This window comes from Nilaparvata lugens, chromosome 5 (genome assembly GCF_014356525.2).
Source record: "Nilaparvata lugens isolate BPH chromosome 5, ASM1435652v1, whole genome shotgun sequence".
NCBI classification, from domain to species: Eukaryota; Metazoa; Arthropoda; class Insecta; order Hemiptera; family Delphacidae; genus Nilaparvata; species Nilaparvata lugens.
In genome coordinates this window covers 64,419,537-64,441,471 of record NC_052508.1, presented here as the reverse complement: position 1 = coordinate 64,441,471, position 21,935 = coordinate 64,419,537, and the positions used below count along the sequence as shown (strand labels likewise).

Here is a 21,935-nt window from a genome sequence, read left to right as displayed (position 1 = left end):
GGATTCACTTTAAATTGTCAGTATTTGTAATGGATAACATCAAATCCTCCCATTCAACCAAAACTGATAGTTTGAAGTAAATCTCACTGTATAACCTTCCCACGCTTTGGTGAGAGTTATTGTATGGTCACAACAGGACATCATAGAGACATTTATATAACTCTGAAAACAATGTGTATTAGCTCTACTTATTTTGGAAAAGTTATAAATCTATTTCGTCTCAGCGTTGTTGTTATTATTATAATTGAAAAAAATTGACAATTTTAAGGTTTGTTTGTATAATATTTATACAGTTTGTATAATATTTGTTATTCACTTGACGGGAATTACAAACAGTGATTGTTGCTCAAGAATGATGTGGTAACTTGTGTATCAATCAACTCTCTCGTATAAAATACGGTTATCCATTAAACGTTCAGTGTCGATTGAAAACCACACCCAATTATTCCATTATCTTATTCAAATTTTATTTAATCTTTTCCATTGGTAATTCATGTTTGTTTTTGAAAACAAAATTCATTGAAAATTGGTTTTTATTCTCTATAGATTTATCAGTTACCCTAATTCACCAGTTTACTTGGTTATTGCTACTGCCAATCACCTTCAATTCTCTCCAAATACCTCATTCTCTATTCGCTGGATTGCTCCTTTTTGAGCTCCCACTTTCAATAGAAGGTGCTGGGTTCGATACCTGCACAGGCAAATAACTTCTGGATATTAGCTCTCATCGTATTTCCTTCCTCAGTGAAATTTACTTCAACTTCTAGCAATCCTCATGAACTACCGTACGTAAATTAACCAATGTTAACAGTGTGAAGTTAACCATATCATAGCTCTTGTCAATAATAGCAGTCTAAGAAGTTCTCAGGGTGGCTTTTACCATATTTATATTGGATTCCAGCCTAATTATTATAGCCTATACCAGATAGAATTTGTAGAATTGTTGCAATATTGTAATCACTCAGCATCTTGGAGCAAAACTTCGAAGCAGAAGAAGATGCTGTTAATATTGAATTCAAAACAATTCATATTGAATTTCAACCTATTTATTATAACTTTTTGTCAATATTAGCAGTCGGAGAGGTCTTCAGAATGGCTTATAACATATTTATATTGAATTTAAACCTGGGTATGATATCCTATATCGGTTAGAATTTGTAAAATTATTGCGATATTATTATCATCTAGCATCTTCAAGAAAAACTTCGAAGCAGAAAGAGATGCTGCCAGAAATTATAGCCGGAAACAGCCTCTCACACTCTTCTACGCATCATATATAGAGCTCATAACATCCTCAACAGTTCATAAAATACCGTCATAATCCTACAGCCTCTTTTAGTTGGCAATCAAAGCCTTGTGAAGTGTTAGCCTCATGACCCACATTATGTGGTAATCGATTCTGGACTCTTGTGGTGAAACAGATCACATATCGTAGAATGATGTGGATTATTTCCTCCAAGGAACGATTTGTGTTCCGATTGACCACAATAAGGACTTACAAGGAAACATTTGTATTCGACTGGAGGGAGGCAGAGCTATTTTTGTTGATGTTGCAATTATTTTCTTATACTACTGCCATGGAGAGAAAAGTTTTCATGCTCTCCAAAAATGAATATGGTAACAGCACTCGCCGTTGTAAATCTTCCTCAAGTCTCTCGAAATTCTGCTAAATACAAAACTATAAACAAGATAGTATGATCATCATCATGTAATAATTACATGATGATGATAATACTCATGTTTTTGTACAGTATGATCTAGTATGTTCTTTTGTACTAGTATGATCATCATCATGTAATAATTACATGATGATGATCATACTCTCTTGTTTATAGTTTTGTATTTAGCAGAATTTTGAGAGACTTGAGAAAGATTTACAATTTTTATTCACTTCTAATAATTTCAATCAAATTCATTCTCTAGAGTATTTTGCTTATTTCAAACAGCTTTGAGCCTTGCGCTATGATTTCATGTTGCTTAGAACTTTGTAGTTGAAAATAGTCCAGTGGAATCACTAATGAGCTCAATCTATTTAACATTCTTTAAATGGATCATTGTATCGCTAAGTTAGTAGCATTACTTAGTAAAATATTACTGAAGACACGAGTCTGATGTAGAGCATGGAATATCCATTATGAAATAGTTATTTGTATATCTATAGTGAAAAGTGCTGTTTTTTCTCCCCGAGGGAAAAGTTTGAAGCCCGAGGCGAAGCCGAGGGCAACAATTTTCCTGAGGGAGAAAAAACATTTTTCACTCGTGATATACACAACATTTTTTCTCCACCTACATTTTTATAAAAACTGCAAATAAAATAATTTTTAAAAACGTATGTGACCAAACAATGTGTTACAACATAATCTAAAAAGTAAACAGAAACAGCTAGCTTGTAATCACAGTTCTCCTCCGACAGCACTATCTGTCGGCTAAAGTTGTAACAACAATGACAGCCACAACTACAGCTATGATAAAGTTCCCGTTTCAAATATGATTAGTTAATAAGTAATATTCGTTGGCTGGTATTTTGAATAACATGGATTAAAAGAAAAAATATATAAATTTTTTCTAGTATAGTGATATGAAGTTTGTAATAATAATTTCAGCATACAAACATAAATTTTATATATCGATCAAATGTCTGGTTGAGGTATTGAATTTAGTTGGTTTAATGACTACTCTATATGCTTCCTCATCTGAGCTTAGACCTTCTGACCTATTCCAAATGTACGTTTTTAAAATAGAGATGCTTCCCATGTTATTTAAATGGAGTCACTTTTACTCCCTAGGGAGCTTTTCTGTTTTTTAGTACCGAGAGCGAAAAAGTGACACTTTAGTATCATGTTTCAGGGAGTAAAGTAAGTACTTTTGACAGTAGGTGGAGGAAAAGAAATAATAAATACTATTCAGGCTTTTTTATTATCGAGCCCATGTTGATAATATTAATTACAATAATTCATGAATATTATATCTTATGTATTTTGAATGTTCTATCATAAGTTAGATGAGATGTGAAGTTGAAGGGAATAATATGAATAAGTTCGAGAGGAGGGAATTACTCAATACTCATTTGTGACTCAATTCAAAACTGAAACCTGAGTCTGGACTACATGCTATATCCATAGCCTACTCGCACCATTCGTATTTTTCCTTTGATCTTTATCTAATAGAACTTTCCTCACTTTTCTGTATAGTTGATGTATGATTGTTGAGTCAAAATGTTGAGATTGCAGCAACGTCAGGGCAGCCAACCGTTTTCTTGTGACTGACTTATCTATACCATAGATTGGTAAGGAAATTATTCCTTTAAAAATAAACTTATTCTATTCCATGTTTCTATACATGTCACTACAATGCAAAAAACATTATATTTTGTATTTCGTGAAAACATCTCAACAGAATTAAATTCCAATGTCATGTTCAAAACTCTTGTGTACTTAAATGTAGTATTTCTATAATCTCAATCATCAAAGACAGCAATAATTATGAAAACCAGCTCGCAGCACAGAAACAACTTGAGGAAATCAGCAAAAACGTACAAAACAATCAGACATAATTCATTTTATTCCGAACAATACAATGTTCAACACTTTTCATGATTTTCAAATTTGATCACTAAGTACTTGGTGTGATTCAATTATTCTAATCATGCTTGCTATCTTCAGACGACGAAGAATGCTTTTTCCTGCGAGTATTCTTGTCATCGTTGTTCTGCTGTTTCTATCTCTTTCCTTATCACGATTCCTATCCCTATCCCTATCCCTATCCCTATCCCTATCCTTATCACGATTGCGATCTCTATCACGATCTTTATCCCTGCTACGATCCCTATCTCTACCCCTACTACTATCCCTCTTCCTACTCCTCCTCCTCGGTTCCGTAGATCTACTATCGTCTCTCTTCTTCTCCCTATACTCGATTATCACCTTCTTCGTTCTTCCCCTACTTCTGTCTCTGCTGTAATCATCACGTCTTCCTCCCCTCCTATAACCCCGATCCCCAGAACAACTACAGCCCCCCCTGTAACTCCTACCATATCCTCCTCCTCCTCCACCACCTCCACCTCCTCTTCCACATCCTCCTCTATACCCTCCTCCACCACATCCTCCTCCGCAACGTTTTCCCCTTATTATCTCTTTTCCTTTGTCATTTTCTTTGGCCTCTCCTTCGTTCAACTTCAAGGCAGCAGCCAACAGCGGTGGAAGTCCCTCTTCAGTTCCGGGAATCGGGAGTCCTTTGTCGGATGGTTGGTTGTCCTCTACGAGGGGTTTATTTGTGAGAAGTTCGTTTGTGAGGTCATTCAAAGCTTTTGGTGTTGTTTGACGACTTCTCAGCACACTCCGTATGTCTAAATCCGATACTGTTGTTGCTCCGGACACCTGTTATTATTCATAAAAGATGACAATATCATTAGCTTCTGAGAAAACAAAATTTTTATATCACTGAGCTGAATAACTACGGTATTTCCGGCTAACGATTTTGGCTAAACCTAATGAACTTTTTTGAATTTTGTGTGCAGAAAGGAAAGTACTGTGGGAATAATTTGTGAAGTGGAGAACTAGAAGATTCAACCTATTTCGGACTATGTGTAACTCTATCTAAATTTGGGAGAGAAATAGCACAAGTTCTTCTAATTTTTCCCTCCCTATCATTTTGATGACGTATTGTATGAATGAATAAAGAATTACAGAGAGAGAATACTTATGTTTTTTGTTTTCTTTCAAATTATTCCAGTTGAATCATTTTCACTTTCTGTTATCATTTTTTAAAAGTGCAAACTAAATTCTATTCCATTCTAACTGCTCTACGTACACTGCGATTAACTTCAAACTATTCCCAATAAAAAAAATATCATCAAAGTTCCCAAATCAACCAATTCTTACAGTTTGAAGTTATTCTGACTGTACTGAAGATAGCACAATTGATGCACTAGTCATTCCTCTAATTTGAAAAAATATGATCCGAAAAAATATCACCTGATGGGGGTTGAGCCTGGAACCTCAACTCTACAATGCATCTAAAACACTCGATTACGGCCATAGATTGCAATATATGATAGTAAACAGCATGGCAACCTTTTAAATGAAGTATGAACTAGAGAATTGTTGAACCAAGAAAGATGATATGCAACTTGAAGCATTAACTTATTATAACAACATTGACAGGATCTGGCCAAATAATCATTCAACAATTTTGCCTATAACCAAATCAATCGATTGTAGTGTTTTCTTGAACAAAATAGGCTTGCAATCATGAGAAATTCTTATCAATATCTTCAATGAAACTATTTAATATTTCATTCGAACGTTCCAAAGTAGGAACTACCACTGCTGTGTCGTAAAGTTATCATGAGAACTTTTCTATTATTTTGGTTGTCTGTACCTTGCAGTTGCAGTTGAAAAATGCAATTGATCACGTATTTTTTGTGATGTAACTTATCAATCAAATTAAACAACATACCAATTTGGTGAAGATGTGAATCCACAAAATGAATCCTGTCACTTGGACAAGCTTCATTTCGAAGCGGTCTTCTCTAGATTGAAGCTAGATGTTATGCAATGGAGTTAATAAACTGAGTCATACAAATAAACTTTTTTTGTCGCTCCATTTATTGTCAACAAATGCATTCGACGTGAGTCAAATATATAAAAGCATGAATTTATTCTATTGGAAATGGAAGAGTTATAGCTCGATGAAACTTCAATGAATGAACAATAATAATATATATTTTCATGTTCAAGTTCAATAAAGAAATAAGAACAATAGTTTGCTATTATTTACGACTCAAACTTGAAGTGCATTGTCTTTTTATTATATTGTCTATAACTAGTGTCAGTACTTGTTCAATACAATGTTTATAACACTAGGTCATGATTCAAACATTACAGTATTTGTTGTCAGTTTTAATAATACTTTTATCGATTTTGTTTGAGTACTTTGTCTTTTTGTTTGAGTAAATCTTTCTCAACAGCGAATTCCCCAAGAGAAGGGTCCCCTATGATATTGATTTACTAAGATCTTCTGAATTAATAGTTAGTCACCAAACTTTTTCCCTTGATTTTGATTTGAATTGAACTTCCATTTCAATTGAAATCCATTAACCATCACTCTAATTCTACAAAAAACTTTTTTTTTCTTTCCCTGGAAGTTTTAAGATCTTCCAAAAATGACAAATTTCGGGTGTTTTTTACTTTACTATAATTTGAATGCTCTTAAAGCGATTACTTTGTTGAAGGAATCGCTAAATATTTTCTGTCTATTCAATGAATTGAAATTTGAGTTGATTAGCTTTTTGGAGTTTGAATGAGTGATCCAAACATCCTTCTCTTCCCAGCACTCCGACAAAAGCAAACTGAGCAAACAGCAAATCAGTTGAAGGGCTCAATCAAGAGAAAACAAACTGAGCAAGCCAGTTGAAGGATCAATCAAGAGAAAACAAACTGAGCAAGCCAGTTGAAGGATCAATCAAGAGAAAACAAACTGAGCAAGCCAGTTGAAGGATCAATCAAGAGAAAACAAACTGAGCAAGCCAGTTGAAGGATCAATCAAGAGAAAACAAACTGAGCAAGCCAGTTGAAGGATCAATCAAGAGAAAACAAACTGAGCAAGCCAGTTGAAGGATCAATCAAGAGAAAACAAACTGAGCAAGCCAGTTGAAGGATCAATCAAGAGAAAACAAACTGAGCAAGCCAGTTGAAGGATCAATCAAGAGAAAACAAACTGAGCAAGCAAGTTGAAGGATCAATCAGAGAAAACAAACTGAGCAAGCCAGTTGAAGGATCAATCAAGAGAAAACAAACTGAGCAAGCCAGTTGAAGGATCAATCAAGAGAAAACAAACTGAGCAAGCCAGTTGAAGGATCAATCAAGAGAAAACAAACTGAGCAAGCCAGTTGAAGGATCAATCAAGAGAAAACAAACTGAGCAAGCCAGTTGAAGGATCAATCAAGAGGAAACAAACTAAGCAAGCTAGTTGAAGGATCAATCAAGAGAAAACAAACTGAGCAAGCCAGTTGAAGGATCAATCAAGAGAAAACAAACTGAGCAAGCCAGTTGAAGGACCAATCAATAAATACCATATTTGTCTTGAAATGGATACGATAAGAATTAATCTTCAGTATTATTTGATACAAGGCTAGATTAGGATATACGCTTGACACCTACTCAACAAGGATAATGTGGAGAAAATGAGTGTGAGAGAGAAGTAATCGTGAGAGTGATGGCTAAGTAATGATACACCAGTTCAAACCGAATAAAATTGTCTCATTTCTACAAAAATAAAGTAGGATATTCAGTAATGAATTTTAATGAATATTTATAACTGTATAATAAAAATAACCAGCAAATTATGCAGATTTCTTGATGTTGGTAATCTATACTATAGTTTCAAGAAAACAGATCAATCTGTCAACGAAAGATTATAGAGGGAGAAGTTTGGAACACAATTTTCAACTTCACAGATCTTTTAAAGATGGTAAGAGCATTAAAATATAAAAAGTCCTCACCCCTACCCACTGTGCTAAAGGGGTGGGGGTGGTTTGAAAGTACATTTTTTTCATTTTCGTATATATCTCGGAAACTATGCATCTTATGAACATTTGTGTTCAATTTTGTGCAAAATTGAAGCTTATAAAATTATCAACAAGTTTTGTCCTTTACATCTTCTTCATATCTCTTATAGTTTCTGAGATATCCGCTCTTGAAGGTGAGACATGTTTTGAAGAAAACACTTCTGCTTTCAATTTTTCCATCTTTTCGGCCATATAATTTTTGAACGATTGATGGAAAAATTCCGTGCTGATTATGAGCTGATAGAGCATCAAATTATTTTCAATTTGATGTATATTTATTTTCACTATTTCACGCACTTCCCTACGACTGTTGCAGCAGTTTTAGTGTTGAGAGTCGAATTTTATTCTGCAACAATAGATCAGTTGACAATGAAATTTGGAGGGAATGTTTGGAACACAATTTTTGACTTTGCAGCTTTGGAGGTGAGCATATCAAAAATCCCAACCCCTACATCATGTGCTGAAGGGATGAGGGTGGTTTGAAAGTTGCATTTTCCACTCATTACTAACATGCTTATATCTTGGAAACAATGTGTTCTATTGACATAATCAACTGCATAAAAATGATGCTTAATAAATTTCCTACAATTTTTGTCTGATAGAGGCTTTCGATAAATCCGATACTTTTCGATTATATGCAACATATTTATTTGATTTTATATTGAAATTTGAGTTGATTAGCTTTTTGGAGTTCAAATGAGTGATCCAAACATTCTTCTCTTCCCAGTACTCCGACAAAAACAAACAAGTTTCATAAATTTATATTTATAAATATATATGCAATGTAGATTGCCTTGACGGATTTTTCTAGGAGTTTCATGATTGAATTATACAATAATTTATTTCTCCTATAATTAAAATTATAATTTTCGTAATTGATTGATCTTGTAATGGTATAATGTTAAAGTTCGCTCAAATTCGTTGGTTTTAGATTTATGAAGCTATCATTGAATTTTAAATATGAATTATAGAGTATGAATGCAACAATCTGATACACAGTACTACATTATCATGATATTATTGGATTCAAAACAGTGATTGATACAGGATAAATAATAAACTAACGATAGGGGATTCAGGATGTGAAAAGAGTTCAAAGACTAGAGGGAAGATCTATTTGTAGTCTACTCCATACATCTGGATCAGACCCATAATCAAGCTAGAATAAAAAAATAGAAGATTAAGTTGTCCACGTCATTTGGAACATTATCAATACTTTTTCAACATCTGAATGCGTTTGCTCAACAATTATTCTAATAGCCCGCATGGAACAAGATGCTCTTTATTTGGACTACTTTATCAACTACATAAAGCTCACATTGGCATAGTGTTGAAACGAAAAGGTATAAAGAGACAAAAGGAATCATTTTGAGAGGATATCCCATTTTCAAAAGGGTATAGAAGAGAGAAAAAGATACACAAAACACGAATGACCGACTGCAAAACAGAGCACGTCATTGTAATAAACGGAAGATAAAAGATCGAACAAAAGATAGCGAAGAAAGAACACGAATTATACTCGAGTGTCAAAAAAGATGAATGGACCAAGTCTCAATGAAGAAGCACAACATTCTAATACATATAATGCACGTTCATCATCTCTGTTATTTACTCGATAGGGCATTGTTGCAGAATATTTATATCTGTTTGCTCAAAGAGGATATTGAAACACCTTTGTTCCATCTGCTAGGATCATTTAGTTGCAAGACTTTACAGGGTTATGCAGTCGTAATGGGGACTGGCAGGAGACTTAGCGTCTTGCTTTTTGTGATCTTTGGACTGTGGAAGTCTACGGTAGGTTGTGCTTTGCAAAAAAAACTCAAGTCATGAAAGTGTTATTACACTGTAGTTAAGAATTACAATCATTTACATGCTTTGAAGAAAGCATGAGAGATATTTTTTGGAAATATTTTTCTTTGATCCCAGGGTTGATTCTATGGTGGAATATACATGCGGAAGTAACTATTGATTTAAAAAGAAGCTTTGATGTTATTCATTAACCTTCCGGTAGTCGCGCCCTACTCAATCAAACGAGCAGTAGCGGGTTGTACTTCTTACAACATCCAATTTTCCAAGTGCTATGTACTCTGTTTATTGTCAAAACATATTAATTAATTGTATAATTACTCTTTCCATCTACTTGGATTATTTTACGCCTATGAACATTTAAATGATTACCATATCATACCCCAATAAGGTACACCAAGCAAAGCCATCAATTCTGTGTTATTGGTTCGTTTACAGTCCCCGTATACAGTCTTTTCCCATCTTATGCACTGTCGCGACTAAATGGAACCTAAAGACTGAATCATTGTTCGGTTGATACTGCAACTCAGTGGAGTGATGGGGAGAAAGTTTTGGAATGCATAGGTGACTCATCCACTGACACCACCCCATCCAATAGTTTTGTGCAGCAAAACTATTGTTGTACTTTTCACAACAGCGCGACTGACGGAAGGTTAAGAATGCTGACGGAAAGTGAATCTGTTTGTTGTTGAATCTAACTCTCGTACATTCAATTTAGCTAAAAACTATGCTCAAAAATATATCTGTGAAAAATGATGAAAATAATTCTATGTTTAGTGTAACATTTACAATGAATTCAACATTTCCGAGTGGAAATCACTGATAGATTTGTTTTATCAGAGATTATGTTTTCTGAATCAATTCACCCAGGACTATGATCCTTGAGGAAATTATCACAAATTCCTAAATAGCAAATTTGCGAAGAATGAGGAGGAAAAGGAGGAAAGTAGAAAGAAGAGGGATCAGATTAAATTGGCACTTCTTTATCCATGTACAATATATTCTGGCTTGAAAATCAATTAACAATAAATGACAGACGATAATTATTCAACGAATTAACCACTCCTATCTGTGAAATCCGTAAACTGTTTACTGCATAGGTCTGCATTAAGTACAGGATTCTGGCTGAAGATACGTTTCTTGGTTTTTGGTTTTCATTACTGCAATTCTGTATCAAAATCTGATGTATATTTCTTATTTTATTTTTGCATTTTGTATCAGTTTTCTTTCATTTTTTACTTAAAATCTTTGAAGTGTAATATTTATTTTGTCTAAGTTTATTTATCTTTTGTAACTAATTTTTTTCCTGTAACTGGGCACCCGCCGAAAAACCTTTGGGTTTGGCAGGACCCTCAACTGTTTGAATTGTGAATAAAATTTTGATTTGATTTGAATTTTACAAAGTATGAATAATTATAAAACAGAAAGGAGATTGAATGCAAATATCGATAATATAATATTGTAATGTAACTGCATGAATCGGCGGTGTTTCAGCAATTGATCATTGTTGATTCTCTGAAAAAGATATAAAATGATAACCATCCCATCAAAGCACGACTGGAATGTGGTGGAAGAGGAGGAGTGAGGAAGAGAAAGAGAGAGAGTGAGAAGTAGATGTGAAAACATGAGATGGAAAAGTTCTCACAAAGCGAGAAAATATCAACGGTTGGAGAATAGTAGAGATCTAAGCTTTCAAGGGTGCTGGGTTACTCAAAAACCAAGAAACGTATCTTCAGCCAGAATCCTGTACTTAATGCAGACCTATGCAGTAAACAGTTTACGGCTTTCACAGATAGATGCGGATTGCGGAAGTGTTTTACCTTTAGAAGTATAGTTTGATTCGCCCATAACATTAAACATTTATAAATATCATTTTCAAGACACAGAATGTATTGAATTTAGTGAGTCCTAATGAATAACTTCAATGCTAACATGTTATTGTAAAGACTGATTACACTTTATGATTATTCATCAATTTTTGACTTCAGAGCGAACTGAGGTTAACTTGAATGGATTCAACATTTATCGTTGAATCCATCCACATTCTTCAAACACATCTTCATAGATTCACTCACATATTAACAATGAAGCTCAAGACTGATAAATAATTGATCAGCTCAAGCAATCATCTGAAAATGCTCCTCCAAAGAAACATGAATAATTAATTATAGTGATTATAATATAGCCTACATCGTGAAAAATGAAGACTAATCAAACTTCTTACAATATCTCTCTATTATCATTATTATAATACATTAGCTATTCAAGATTGGAGGAATCAGTAAATATTGATGATGATAAGCATCGCGATAACTGATCTAAAGCCGCATCCAGACTATGCCGATCGACAAAGTCGATCTGCACGTATCGATCGACACGTTCGTCATTTGACTTGTCCACATACGTCCGTAAATGTGGACTAGTTGGGCGACACACGTCGGTGTAAAGTGAATTTAAATTGAAGTTAACAATAAATGAGTGACTTGGAAGACGCTGCAGTGGCGGCTGCTGCAATTGACATTGCAGTTTTTTTTCTCCTTATTTCGTTCTCTGGAAAACTGGCTTTGCTAATTTTCTATATTTTTCTCCACATCGCATTTCTCAATGCCATGAGATACAGCGATCTCCGTTAGTCCATCATGCCTTTGTTCCTATTTTTGTATTGTGAATCAGTTGGGTCCCTCAAGAAACTCCGTTCACAATACATTTCAATAATTGAAATTGTTTGGTCGTCACTCCAATCCATCTTATTAATATAATATGATTGATGTATTAATAAAATAATATAAACTTAAAATGATTCAAAATAAAACAACTATTGAAACAACAGTGTGAAATGTTGAGCAACTGTCCACACTGCTGATGTGGATTTGACTTCCTTGATTCGGGTTGAATTCGGTTCGGGCCAGTATGATTCGACAAAGCCACATGGCGACATGTCCGCACTTGTTCAACAGTGTCGATCGACCCCATTCGGCATAGTGTGGAGGTACCTTAATAATAATAATGGAGAATTCTTGAAGTATATTATTTCTTCTTCTTCGTCTAGGACTCTAACCCTTTGATGAGATTGGAAGTATTGAATAATTTTGATTAGCATCTTCATAATTGGACTTATAACAATATGTTTTCCTCTAATACATAATTCTGATTGGAATTTCAGGACTGCAGCCTTTTGACAAGACTGCAAGGACCGACTGATATTGACGAGATTGTGGAAGACAAAAAAGACGATGTTGTTTTTCAAAAAGGACACCCTGTGAATTGGGAGGGAACAAATTTTTCCGATGAGCAAGCTATCGGGAAAACACTGTTGAACTGGAATGCTGATGGTAGGTAATTGAAAAATTTTCCAAAACATTTTAAAATTGTCTAATAATTGAGGTGCTATGATTATCTTGTATTGTACCTATAACTAATAGTAATAATATCATACTAATGATATTGATTGGTAGGCTACTAATAGCATATTGTACCAATAATAGTAGGTATTGGTTGTATACTCAAATGATTGATGAAAATAGTGTATTGAAAAAGGTAAGAAAGTCATAGTTTCTATTAGCTGTTCCAATGAACAAGTTTCATTATGTATACAAGTGCTGGTGCATAATATGCTGGCAACAACAGATAAGGATATTCCATGATGTAGTATGGAATAAGAGACAGGCACACCATTCAAACACAATAATAATGCTCCACATGACAGAATATTATATTTGTATACAATAATATAATACGCATACATTATGCTCCTAGGACTTTAGATAGAATTACTTCAGACTGATCATTATTCAATACTGTGGAACTCCAATGAATCGCCACTTTCAGGACACGAACTGTGATAAAGAGTGACGGTAAAGCGAGATTTCATTGCCCTAAAATCTTGAAACTTGAGCTACTTGAGCCTATGAGGCTCATAACATAATATATAGAGCAACCGGGTAGTAATAGCATTGCAAAGGGTATTTTGTAGTCAATCTATAGTATCATATAAATAATAATAAATAATGGAGATTGGGAAGATACTTATTATCTTTTCCCCATATTATTGTATCCACGCCATCGCTATTATAGCAATATAAGTAATACAATTGTGATAGAGCAACTCTAGTTCCCGTTGCATTGCAACCTATCATTCAGATGTCTACTGTATTTGAGAAGCCTTGTTATTACTAACCAGAACAAATATCAGTTAAAATAATCACTGAAGATATGAATTTTGGTGATGATTGTGTTTGAGAGAAACAAATATTCCAAATGTAACACATCACCAAAATTCATACCTTCAGCAATAAACTTTTTAGCACGACAGATGTAGATCTAGCATGTGGCAGTTGAAATAAATAAAACGCTTGAGGAAAATACTTCCAACATCCTAATCATGACATATTTTTATCAACTGCAAGGAGATACTATGCAGATTACACAAGAACCCAACAACATTCCAAACCAGAAACCACAACCACAACACCAGATACAGGAATCTTCTCATCACCAGTGTTGCAAGGAAGGCTCTATACCAGAGACATTTCAATCATTTAGCACCAAAATTATATAATCTACTTCCTGCAAACTTTAAACAGACTAATCATCCTAGGAAGTTTAAAACAATAGTACACAATTGGTTGATGAGCAAAGGAAGACAGAACATAGAAAACATTATTTCAAACAACAACTAACCACCTAATGACTTACTAAACACTAACTAATTAATAATACGCACAAAAAATCTAACAAAACCTACTCTAGAACATGGTACGCCATAGTGGAGTAGGTCAATTTCCACACAGAAAAAACTAAACAAGTGGAGGACACATTATAAGAATTTGTTGTAACTAACTATTGTATGTAATAATTGTAATTTATCTAATATTTTGTGTAATTGATGTTGTAGTTTTAGTTTTTTTGGGAAATGAACATTTCATTCATTATTCAACTTTCTTTTTCTAATCCATTATAATTTTCTAACCGTCTTCTTTTTTCCTGGTTTGAAACTAGAGACAGCGCAGCTGAAATCAACTCCAAAACAGAGAATGAAGAGAAGCTACGGGTACGGAGGGGGAAGAGGAGGAGGAGGAAGGGGAAGGGGCGGTGCTGCAGGAGGTAGAGGAGGATATGGATACGGGGGAGGAGGAGGAGGTGGAGGTTATGGAGGGTATAGTGGAGAAGGACGAGGAGTAGGAAGAGGAAGATACAGAGATGGCTACGGAAGGGATGTAGCATATGGAAATAACAATGACTGCTATAGACCTAGTAGCCCCATCACCTATAAGATAGACGTGAAAGTTGTAGGAAAACCTAAAAGGCCCAGCAAACCTAAGTCAATTTCTATGAAATCTAAACCGAAAAAGTACAGCCGATCCAGTGCTTCCAGTTTGTCTGCTAGTAGGAGCAAGCCGACGAAGAAGGGAACAAAAGGGAGGTATTGGAGAAGAAGATAGAGATTAACACATTTATTTGTGGTGTGAATTGATGGAAAATAAATGAAATGTGCTGAAGTGAATTTCGAAATAAATAAATTATGAGTTGGCATTGAATAGTTGTGATTACTTTCTCTTCCACCTAATATCTAAAGTCTTACTAATAAATTTACCCTCTGGAACAAAATACTCATGCAAGCATTACGTTTTGCTCTAGGAAGTGAAGTGGTCACTTTACGCTCTAGGGACTAAAATTAACACAATTCGAAAAACATGGGAAGCAACTCTATTGGTCCATGTCTCTAAGCACCTGTGTAGGAGGCAATGTATTTAGAATACATTGTACTAGTAGTTCTGTGAACAGTAGACCTCACGCAGTATTCTCATCCACAAGTACCTGATTGAAACTATAGACCTTATGGGAATACAGCAATAGGCTTCTCCACACATCTGTGTAATCACTTGTCAGCTGATTTATGATCAATAATTCTATAGTATGATTTTTACTCTAATATTGGCGTATGAAGTAGGCTCCTTTTTCCTTTCATATTATCCTTGAAATGCAAAATTTCCAAAAACCTTGTATATACGTCGACGCGCAATTAAAAAAGGAACATATCTCTGTAAAATTTCATAGAAATCTATTACCGCGTTTCGCCGTAAATGCGCAACATATAAACATTATGAGAAATGTCAAACCGTCGACTTGAATCTTAGACCTCACTTCGCTCGGTCAATTATAGGTACATTGGAAGAAATCTAGTAGCTCATATAATAGACAAGAGTTGTTAGTTCAACGAAAATATACTCTATTTTTTCTTGTTCTCCTACTTCTTCTTGGAGGAGATGAAAGGATAAGTTTTGTCTGTTGAAAAAATGTTAACAAATAATAATGAATAGACTATTTTTAAAAAATTACTTCTTTCAAAAGACGGCACAGGGTATGCAACCCGCCAAACAAAGCCAACCCTACTACAGACTGTCAGCGTTGGCAGAATGTGAAGAATCCTTATTATTCAGGTGGAATGATGACAGAATGATGTGAATCTCAAGGGCTTTAAAGGAACAGGATAGGCAACCTGCCAAACAAAACCTACCCTCAAGTGTTTCAGCATTGTTTGTATGAGGAGCAGCATGCTATTAATGTCAACTGAGCGCTGACAGTTTCAATGAATGTTATGATTTTCAAAAGAACCGGGTTGGGTACCCGCTAATCTTTTACTCTCTGGGGTCTAAAAGTAGCTCAATTCTAAATTGAATGTATCTGTATGAATGTATGCATGTACGTATAGAAGCTAAAGATCACGTTTTTCCTAAACTTGAGTACGGTAATGGAATTAATAATTTATGAAAGATAGGCACGTTTTTGAGGTGGAAATATTTTTATTTAATGTTATGAAGAAAATGTCTTAGGTTATAGTTTATTCAATAAGAAGAATTGCAAAATAAACCAAGCAATAAAACTTGGCTTTTTCTAATGAACCATAATAATATATAAATTAAAAACATTTTTCAAACCATGGAATAAATTTAACGAATCAATTATTGTACATCTTAGTCTTAATGTCAATTTCCTAGTTCCCTAGAAAATTAAATAGGTAATAGTTTTTTAATCATCATCTCCATCCCCTACTAGTTTCTCCTCTTCGATTTATTCTTCGCCCCCTTCTTCTTTCTCTTTATCATCACCATGCCCTCCTTCCTTTCCATCTTCAACCTTTCCTCCACTATCTTCTCCTCCTTCTTCATCAACCTTTTCGGGTTTTGTCCATTTTATTTCCACATTATCCTGTCTTTCATCATCATACTCGTCTACATATCGTTTCTCTTTTCCAAGAACATCTTCTCCAATTTCCTTTTCCGGTACAGGTCCTCCCATTGATTTGATTTCATGTTCACTATTAATCACTCCTAACTCTTCCTCTAAGCCTTGCACATTACCTCTGATCACATCAGATGTTGTACCTTGTTTACCTGATACCTCTTGTAATTTATCTCCCAAATCTTCTCCTCGAATCTTGGAAACATTTTTTCCAACATTAGTTTCACCTTCAAGATTTCCCGATTTTTCACTCGTATTTGTTTCCTTGTTCTCTACTACTTCTTCTCCAATATCCGTTCCAACTACAATAGCCTTCAATTTATCCTCCAAAATTTGTCCTACACTTCTAGCTGCATCAACCTCAATATCTTCCTCATCTATTGCGTTCAGCTTCCTTTCCACATTATTTGTCTCTCCTTCACATAAATCGCCTTCACTACCCATTGCTGTAAACTTATATTCCTCATTCTTATCCTCCAAACTTTGCGCCCCACTTTCAAGTGCATCATCTTCAACACCATGTTTCTCAGTGAACTTTTCAATTTTTTCCTCGAACCTGATTTTTTCTCTCCGAGAACCATCTTCCTCAACACCTTCGAACCTATCTTTCTCTTTACTGGTGATATCTTCCCCAATATCTTTCACCACAATCTCCAGAACCTCCCTGGCAATTTCATAGCCCAAACTATCCGTACACTCGTTCACAATCTGGTCCACAATGTTCGCACACATATCGTAGAGCTGGCTGTCTTGAGCCGCCTCGATGCCCGACGGCAGTTCAGTGGACGGAGATTCAGTATCAGTGTCGCTCTCTCTCCCAGACTTCAAACCCAGATCCACTTGAGGCACCTCTATGCTCACATTACTCGATTTCCGCGGTGTCGGTTTGGTCAACTTCAACGTCATACTAGCTGATCTCGGTTTAGCGGGAACCTCCGTTTTGAGTTCGAGCTCCTCGGAGTCAATGCGCTCCAAAACGGGCGCCGACCGCCGCTTGGGAACTCTCTCTCGAGGAGTGGGCCCGGCCTTGGTGATGGGAGGCAACGGACGTCCTTTCAAACTCAGGATTCGGATTTCGTGTAGGATAGCTTCGCGTTGGGTGTTCAGTTCTTTCAGAAGTTCTTCCAAGTGTTTGATGTCCATGTTGATCTCGTTTTCGAAGATGTCTTTGTCTTGAAGCTTGGTCTGTGAAAAATAAATGAATTCTATAGTTAAAAATGTATTATTTAACAAGTTAACAATGTAGATGGAACAGGAGTTAAACACTCCTGAAAAAGAAAAACACACCTGTACCTAATGAGGGGTATTTTCTTCTAATTAAAGTAAAATTGTTATTCAAGACCTCAGAAGAGTTCAGTTTATTATGAACTGTTAGTTCTCCAACAGTTAATTCATAAGTTCTGTAAAAGTTTATTCTTTAAATTAAATCATTTACAGAATTGCAAACGTTGAACAAGACAGATTGTAGATTCATGAGAGTTCAGTTTATTAATAGTGACTTTAAAATAAACTAATCATTATATCTAAAGGTGCGTACAGATATACACGTCGCGAACATGAGCAATTCACTTTTAATCAGCTGATGCCAAGCTTTTTATATCTGTATCTTACAGTTTCTGTAAAAATACAGATATAGTCAGCTGATTAAAAGTGAATTGCTCATGTTCGCGGCGCGTAAATCTGTACAGACCTTTACAATAACTGAACACAACCTCCACTCGATATTTCATGAACATCGAAAATGAAAATTGGTTTTCTAAGTAAAATAATGTATGAAATTGACAATATTTGTTTAATTCATTTACCTTGGAAAATGAGTTATATTCCACGATTACGTTAAGTTCAGTATTAATAATTTATACACAGTAAATAATGGATAATTTATACAATCAAATAATGTTTATTGAGAGGCTGTGATGGGATCGTAGATTTTATGCTATAATGTCAAATTTATAAATTGAATCAAATTCAATAAAGCAAAACTTGAGAAGAACGGGATAACGAACCTTTTTAATCCTCTGAGCATTGAGCATCTGTTTCACTTTTGTCTTCTCATCTTGTAGAGAGGAAAGCATCTGGAATTTATTTGTATTTTCTCTTTGAATTTTTGCCTTTTCTTCTGCTTTTGCCAGGATAGTTTCCTAGAGAAAAAACATTAATAGATGACTTTTGTCGTTCGATGAGAAAATTACTTTTGGATGACTTCAATAATAGCCTAAATCTCACACATTGAATCTGGCAGCTTTTCATTACCGATTCAAATTTTCAGACGGATTCTAACAGATCTATTCATTTGAAATATACTTCAAACATTTACAGAAAACGTAGTTAGTTCAATTCACAATAAGAGATAAAAAAGAAATACTTGAATGAATTCACAAGAGAATACAAACATATTATAGGTGGTACAATACTCATATGACTTATTTATTCCTCCTCTTTCACTTATAGCAATGAACTTCACAATTCAGTTTCAAATACCTAACAAAATATCAGAATGTCGTATACCATAGACCTACCTTGAATGCGTTCAGTTTTTTCTCCATGTCCTGTTGCAGAGAGGTAATATCGAATCGCACAGCTAGTATCATCTCCTTCAACACAGAGTCCTCCAGTCGATCAATATTAATTTCGGCTCCGAATTTTATCATTTTCTCATTCTTGATTTTCTTTTTGAGCTCTTCTATTTGTGCTTCCATAGCTTTTACATCCACTCTCATACGCTGTAGGTGAGTTTTGTATTGTCTGGAAATAATGAAGAGGTCATTTCGAGAATATTCTAATGAAATTTAAGAGATAGACGAATTGAAATTGAATATAATGAATAATATAGTTTTGATTACTTCGAAACTATAAACTACCAATGAGTTCAAATGAGCTTATAAATAACTTAGAGAATATTTACTAACGTCAATACTTCTAGGGCTTGTATCAGAAATTAGAGCTAAGCAAGAGATGGTAATTGTAGTTAGAAATTAATCAGAAACTCTGTAAGTTTCCAACTGATGTAATGATAATTTACATTAGGCTATGATATAACATAGTATTATTATAAGAAGAAATATATTGAAAAAAATCCAACCTAAACTGAATTAATCATCTTTCAAACTGATGAATTTCTACACCCATTTCCACTTCAACTAAACTGAGAAAAAGATATGAAAAATACAACCAAAAGCCATGTCTGGCTTTGAAATTATTAGAGTAAAGCAAGTGAGCACGGTGCATTCTTATTGAATGAAAATTGTAGATTCCAGTGTCCTGAGACGGTGGAAAATATTTCATTATTGAAAGTTGAAGTCCCAGGACCCTGAAAGCCTTTAAGCATGCAATTCTCATTGACGTTCGATAATAATACACCGAGTGCTCACTTGCGTTACTCTAATAATTTCAAAGCCAGACATGGGGCTTCTTTTATTTTCCAAGGTAAGACTACCAAACTATTCGAGAACTTCCAAATAAATAATTATGTTTGACACATAAATTTTACATCATATGCTTCATCATAGAAAATGCAAGTAACATGTTTTATATTTTATTATGGTAAGTTTAATAAGATCATATATACTGATGTATTTTAATCATATAAAGCTGATATTCCAAATATCAATGCAATTTGTACTTTAGAGGAATTTGAACATTCTCTTTAATATTCTTATTTGAGACTTACAGGGCGTGCTCCGCAAGTGTCCACAAGAACTTGACAAACTGAAAGCTTGACGAAATGAAATCTTGAAGGGTTGAAAATAGGCCTATAACAATCCTCGATAAATTAAGAATCTATAGTTTCAAGTTTGCAAGTTTCAAGTGAATCAGTTGAGTAGTTCAGACGTGATGATGTGTCAGTCGTGAAGTTCAGACGTGTACAAGCCAGTTCTTTCCTTTATTATATTATAGATGGATGTTTTACAACTTACTCGTGTTTCAATTGTTCAGCCTTTGTCTCATTCTCCAACTCGCCGACTCTGTCATTCAGCTTTTTCAAACTGTCCATGGGCATCAAAACCGAATTGCCTATTGATCCCATCTCATCCGATTTCTTGTAATTCAGAAGTTGATCGGATTTCAGAACAACCACTGTCTCAACCTCGTTCACCTTCCTCTGTTTCTGACGCTAAAATGGAAGAGAAATGGTTCATACAATGAGATATATAGTTTTCTGTATGTGAAAGTAGTACAGTAGTACACCTAACATCATTTTTCAGCTCCAAGTTTCAAGTTTAAATAGGTATATTTTTTTTTAAATTTGTTGGTTTTGTTTTATATAGTGTAAATAATCGAATCAACTAAATGTGACTCATGATTACCAAAGTCCATGGAGATTATCTCTAAAAAGAAGAAAATAGTTTGGATTTTTTGTTTTGGAAAACAGTTACAGATTTATAAGTAGGATATTCAAAATGAAAAATTACAGTTTTGAATAGATTAGAACAATAATACCCACAAAATGAACGTCATTAATGAGTGAAAGTGAAAGAATTAAAACTAGGATATGCACAAATACAAATCTATTGAGCTAGTATGACACGAAATGCAAAAATCAATGAAAAAAAAACTAACGAATCAACTACATCTGTTGTAGAATAACTGCAGAACGTAATAAACTCAAGAGTAAAGAAAATTGAAAATAACTTTAGATTAGAAGCCAGTGAATCAATCTATGCAAAGTAACAAAACGTTATATTCCAATACAATCCATTCTAGAATCTAGAAATACAAAATGTGCGGTTGATTTTATATTACTTTTGCTTGGTTTTCATTTCAATTAATACCTGAAAACTTTCCAACTTTTCGAGATGCAGTCGCAATACAACATCAATTTGTAGCAGTCTTTTGCCAGACATTTCATTCTCCTTTTTCAATGAATCAACTCTCTTCTTCACTTCAATTATTTCGAGTTCCAATTCATGTCTGAATACGATCATAATAATTATGATATGTAATAGTGATCAAAACATATAATTATTAAATGATTTATATTTCTAAGAGTGGAATCAATTCATCCATCCATTTTTTTTATTTATTCTCGATACAAATAAAACTGATGTTATACAGCTTCCAGTCTAGTTTTATTCAATTTTTCAGATATTTTTCCATATGAATCCAGCATAAGTTTTTCGAAAACTAGTCCCCAAACAATTCAGCATCGGTGTATTTCACCAGAGGAACTGAATTCCGGGCGGAATATTTCACCCTGTATAGCTCGCTAATGAAGCGTTTATGTATACATGTTTATAAGAATATTTCTTCTTATTTTTACCTCTACCATCACGTATTAAATTATTTTACCATAATTAAGAATCACCCTGTATATATAGTG

At 34.4% G+C, this 21,935-nt stretch overlaps 3 protein-coding genes across 3 annotated transcripts in view; 1 reads left to right on the top strand and 2 right to left on the bottom strand.

Moving 5' to 3' along the window:
- Nucleotides 1-3,543: 3,543 nt before the first annotated feature.
- LOC111054158 (uncharacterized protein DDB_G0284459) lies at nucleotides 3,544-5,647 on the bottom strand. Its single transcript, XM_022341129.2, has 2 exons — nucleotides 5,458-5,647; nucleotides 3,544-4,376 (listed from the first exon to the last, which is right to left on the bottom strand). Exons 1-2 carry the CDS (start codon nucleotides 5,512-5,514, stop codon nucleotides 3,600-3,602), a joined length of 834 nt encoding a protein of 277 aa, XP_022196821.2. The 5' UTR covers nucleotides 5,515-5,647; the 3' UTR covers nucleotides 3,544-3,599.
- A 3,529-nt stretch (nucleotides 5,648-9,176) lies between these two features.
- LOC111054153 (glycine-rich RNA-binding protein GRP2A) lies at nucleotides 9,177-14,912 on the top strand. The gene is made up of 3 exons (XM_022341125.2): nucleotides 9,177-9,361; nucleotides 12,537-12,705; nucleotides 14,372-14,912. Exons 1-3 carry the CDS (start codon nucleotides 9,299-9,301, stop codon nucleotides 14,812-14,814), a joined length of 675 nt encoding a protein of 224 aa, XP_022196817.2. The 5' UTR covers nucleotides 9,177-9,298; the 3' UTR covers nucleotides 14,815-14,912.
- An 886-nt stretch (nucleotides 14,913-15,798) lies between these two features.
- Nucleotides 15,799-21,935, bottom strand: part of LOC111054152 (cilia- and flagella-associated protein 44) — a 58,832-nt gene continuing 52,695 nt past the window's right edge. Inside the window, exons 24-28 of the mRNA XM_039429577.1 lie at nucleotides 21,388-21,526; nucleotides 20,533-20,729; nucleotides 19,135-19,360; nucleotides 18,622-18,756; nucleotides 15,799-17,800 (exon numbers count right to left, since the gene is read on the bottom strand). Of these exons, the coding sequence (XP_039285511.1) occupies nucleotides 16,445-17,800; nucleotides 18,622-18,756; nucleotides 19,135-19,360; nucleotides 20,533-20,729; nucleotides 21,388-21,526 (2,053 nt within the window). The 3' untranslated portion in view covers nucleotides 15,799-16,444. The remainder of the gene's footprint in view (nucleotides 17,801-18,621; nucleotides 18,757-19,134; nucleotides 19,361-20,532; nucleotides 20,730-21,387; nucleotides 21,527-21,935) is intronic.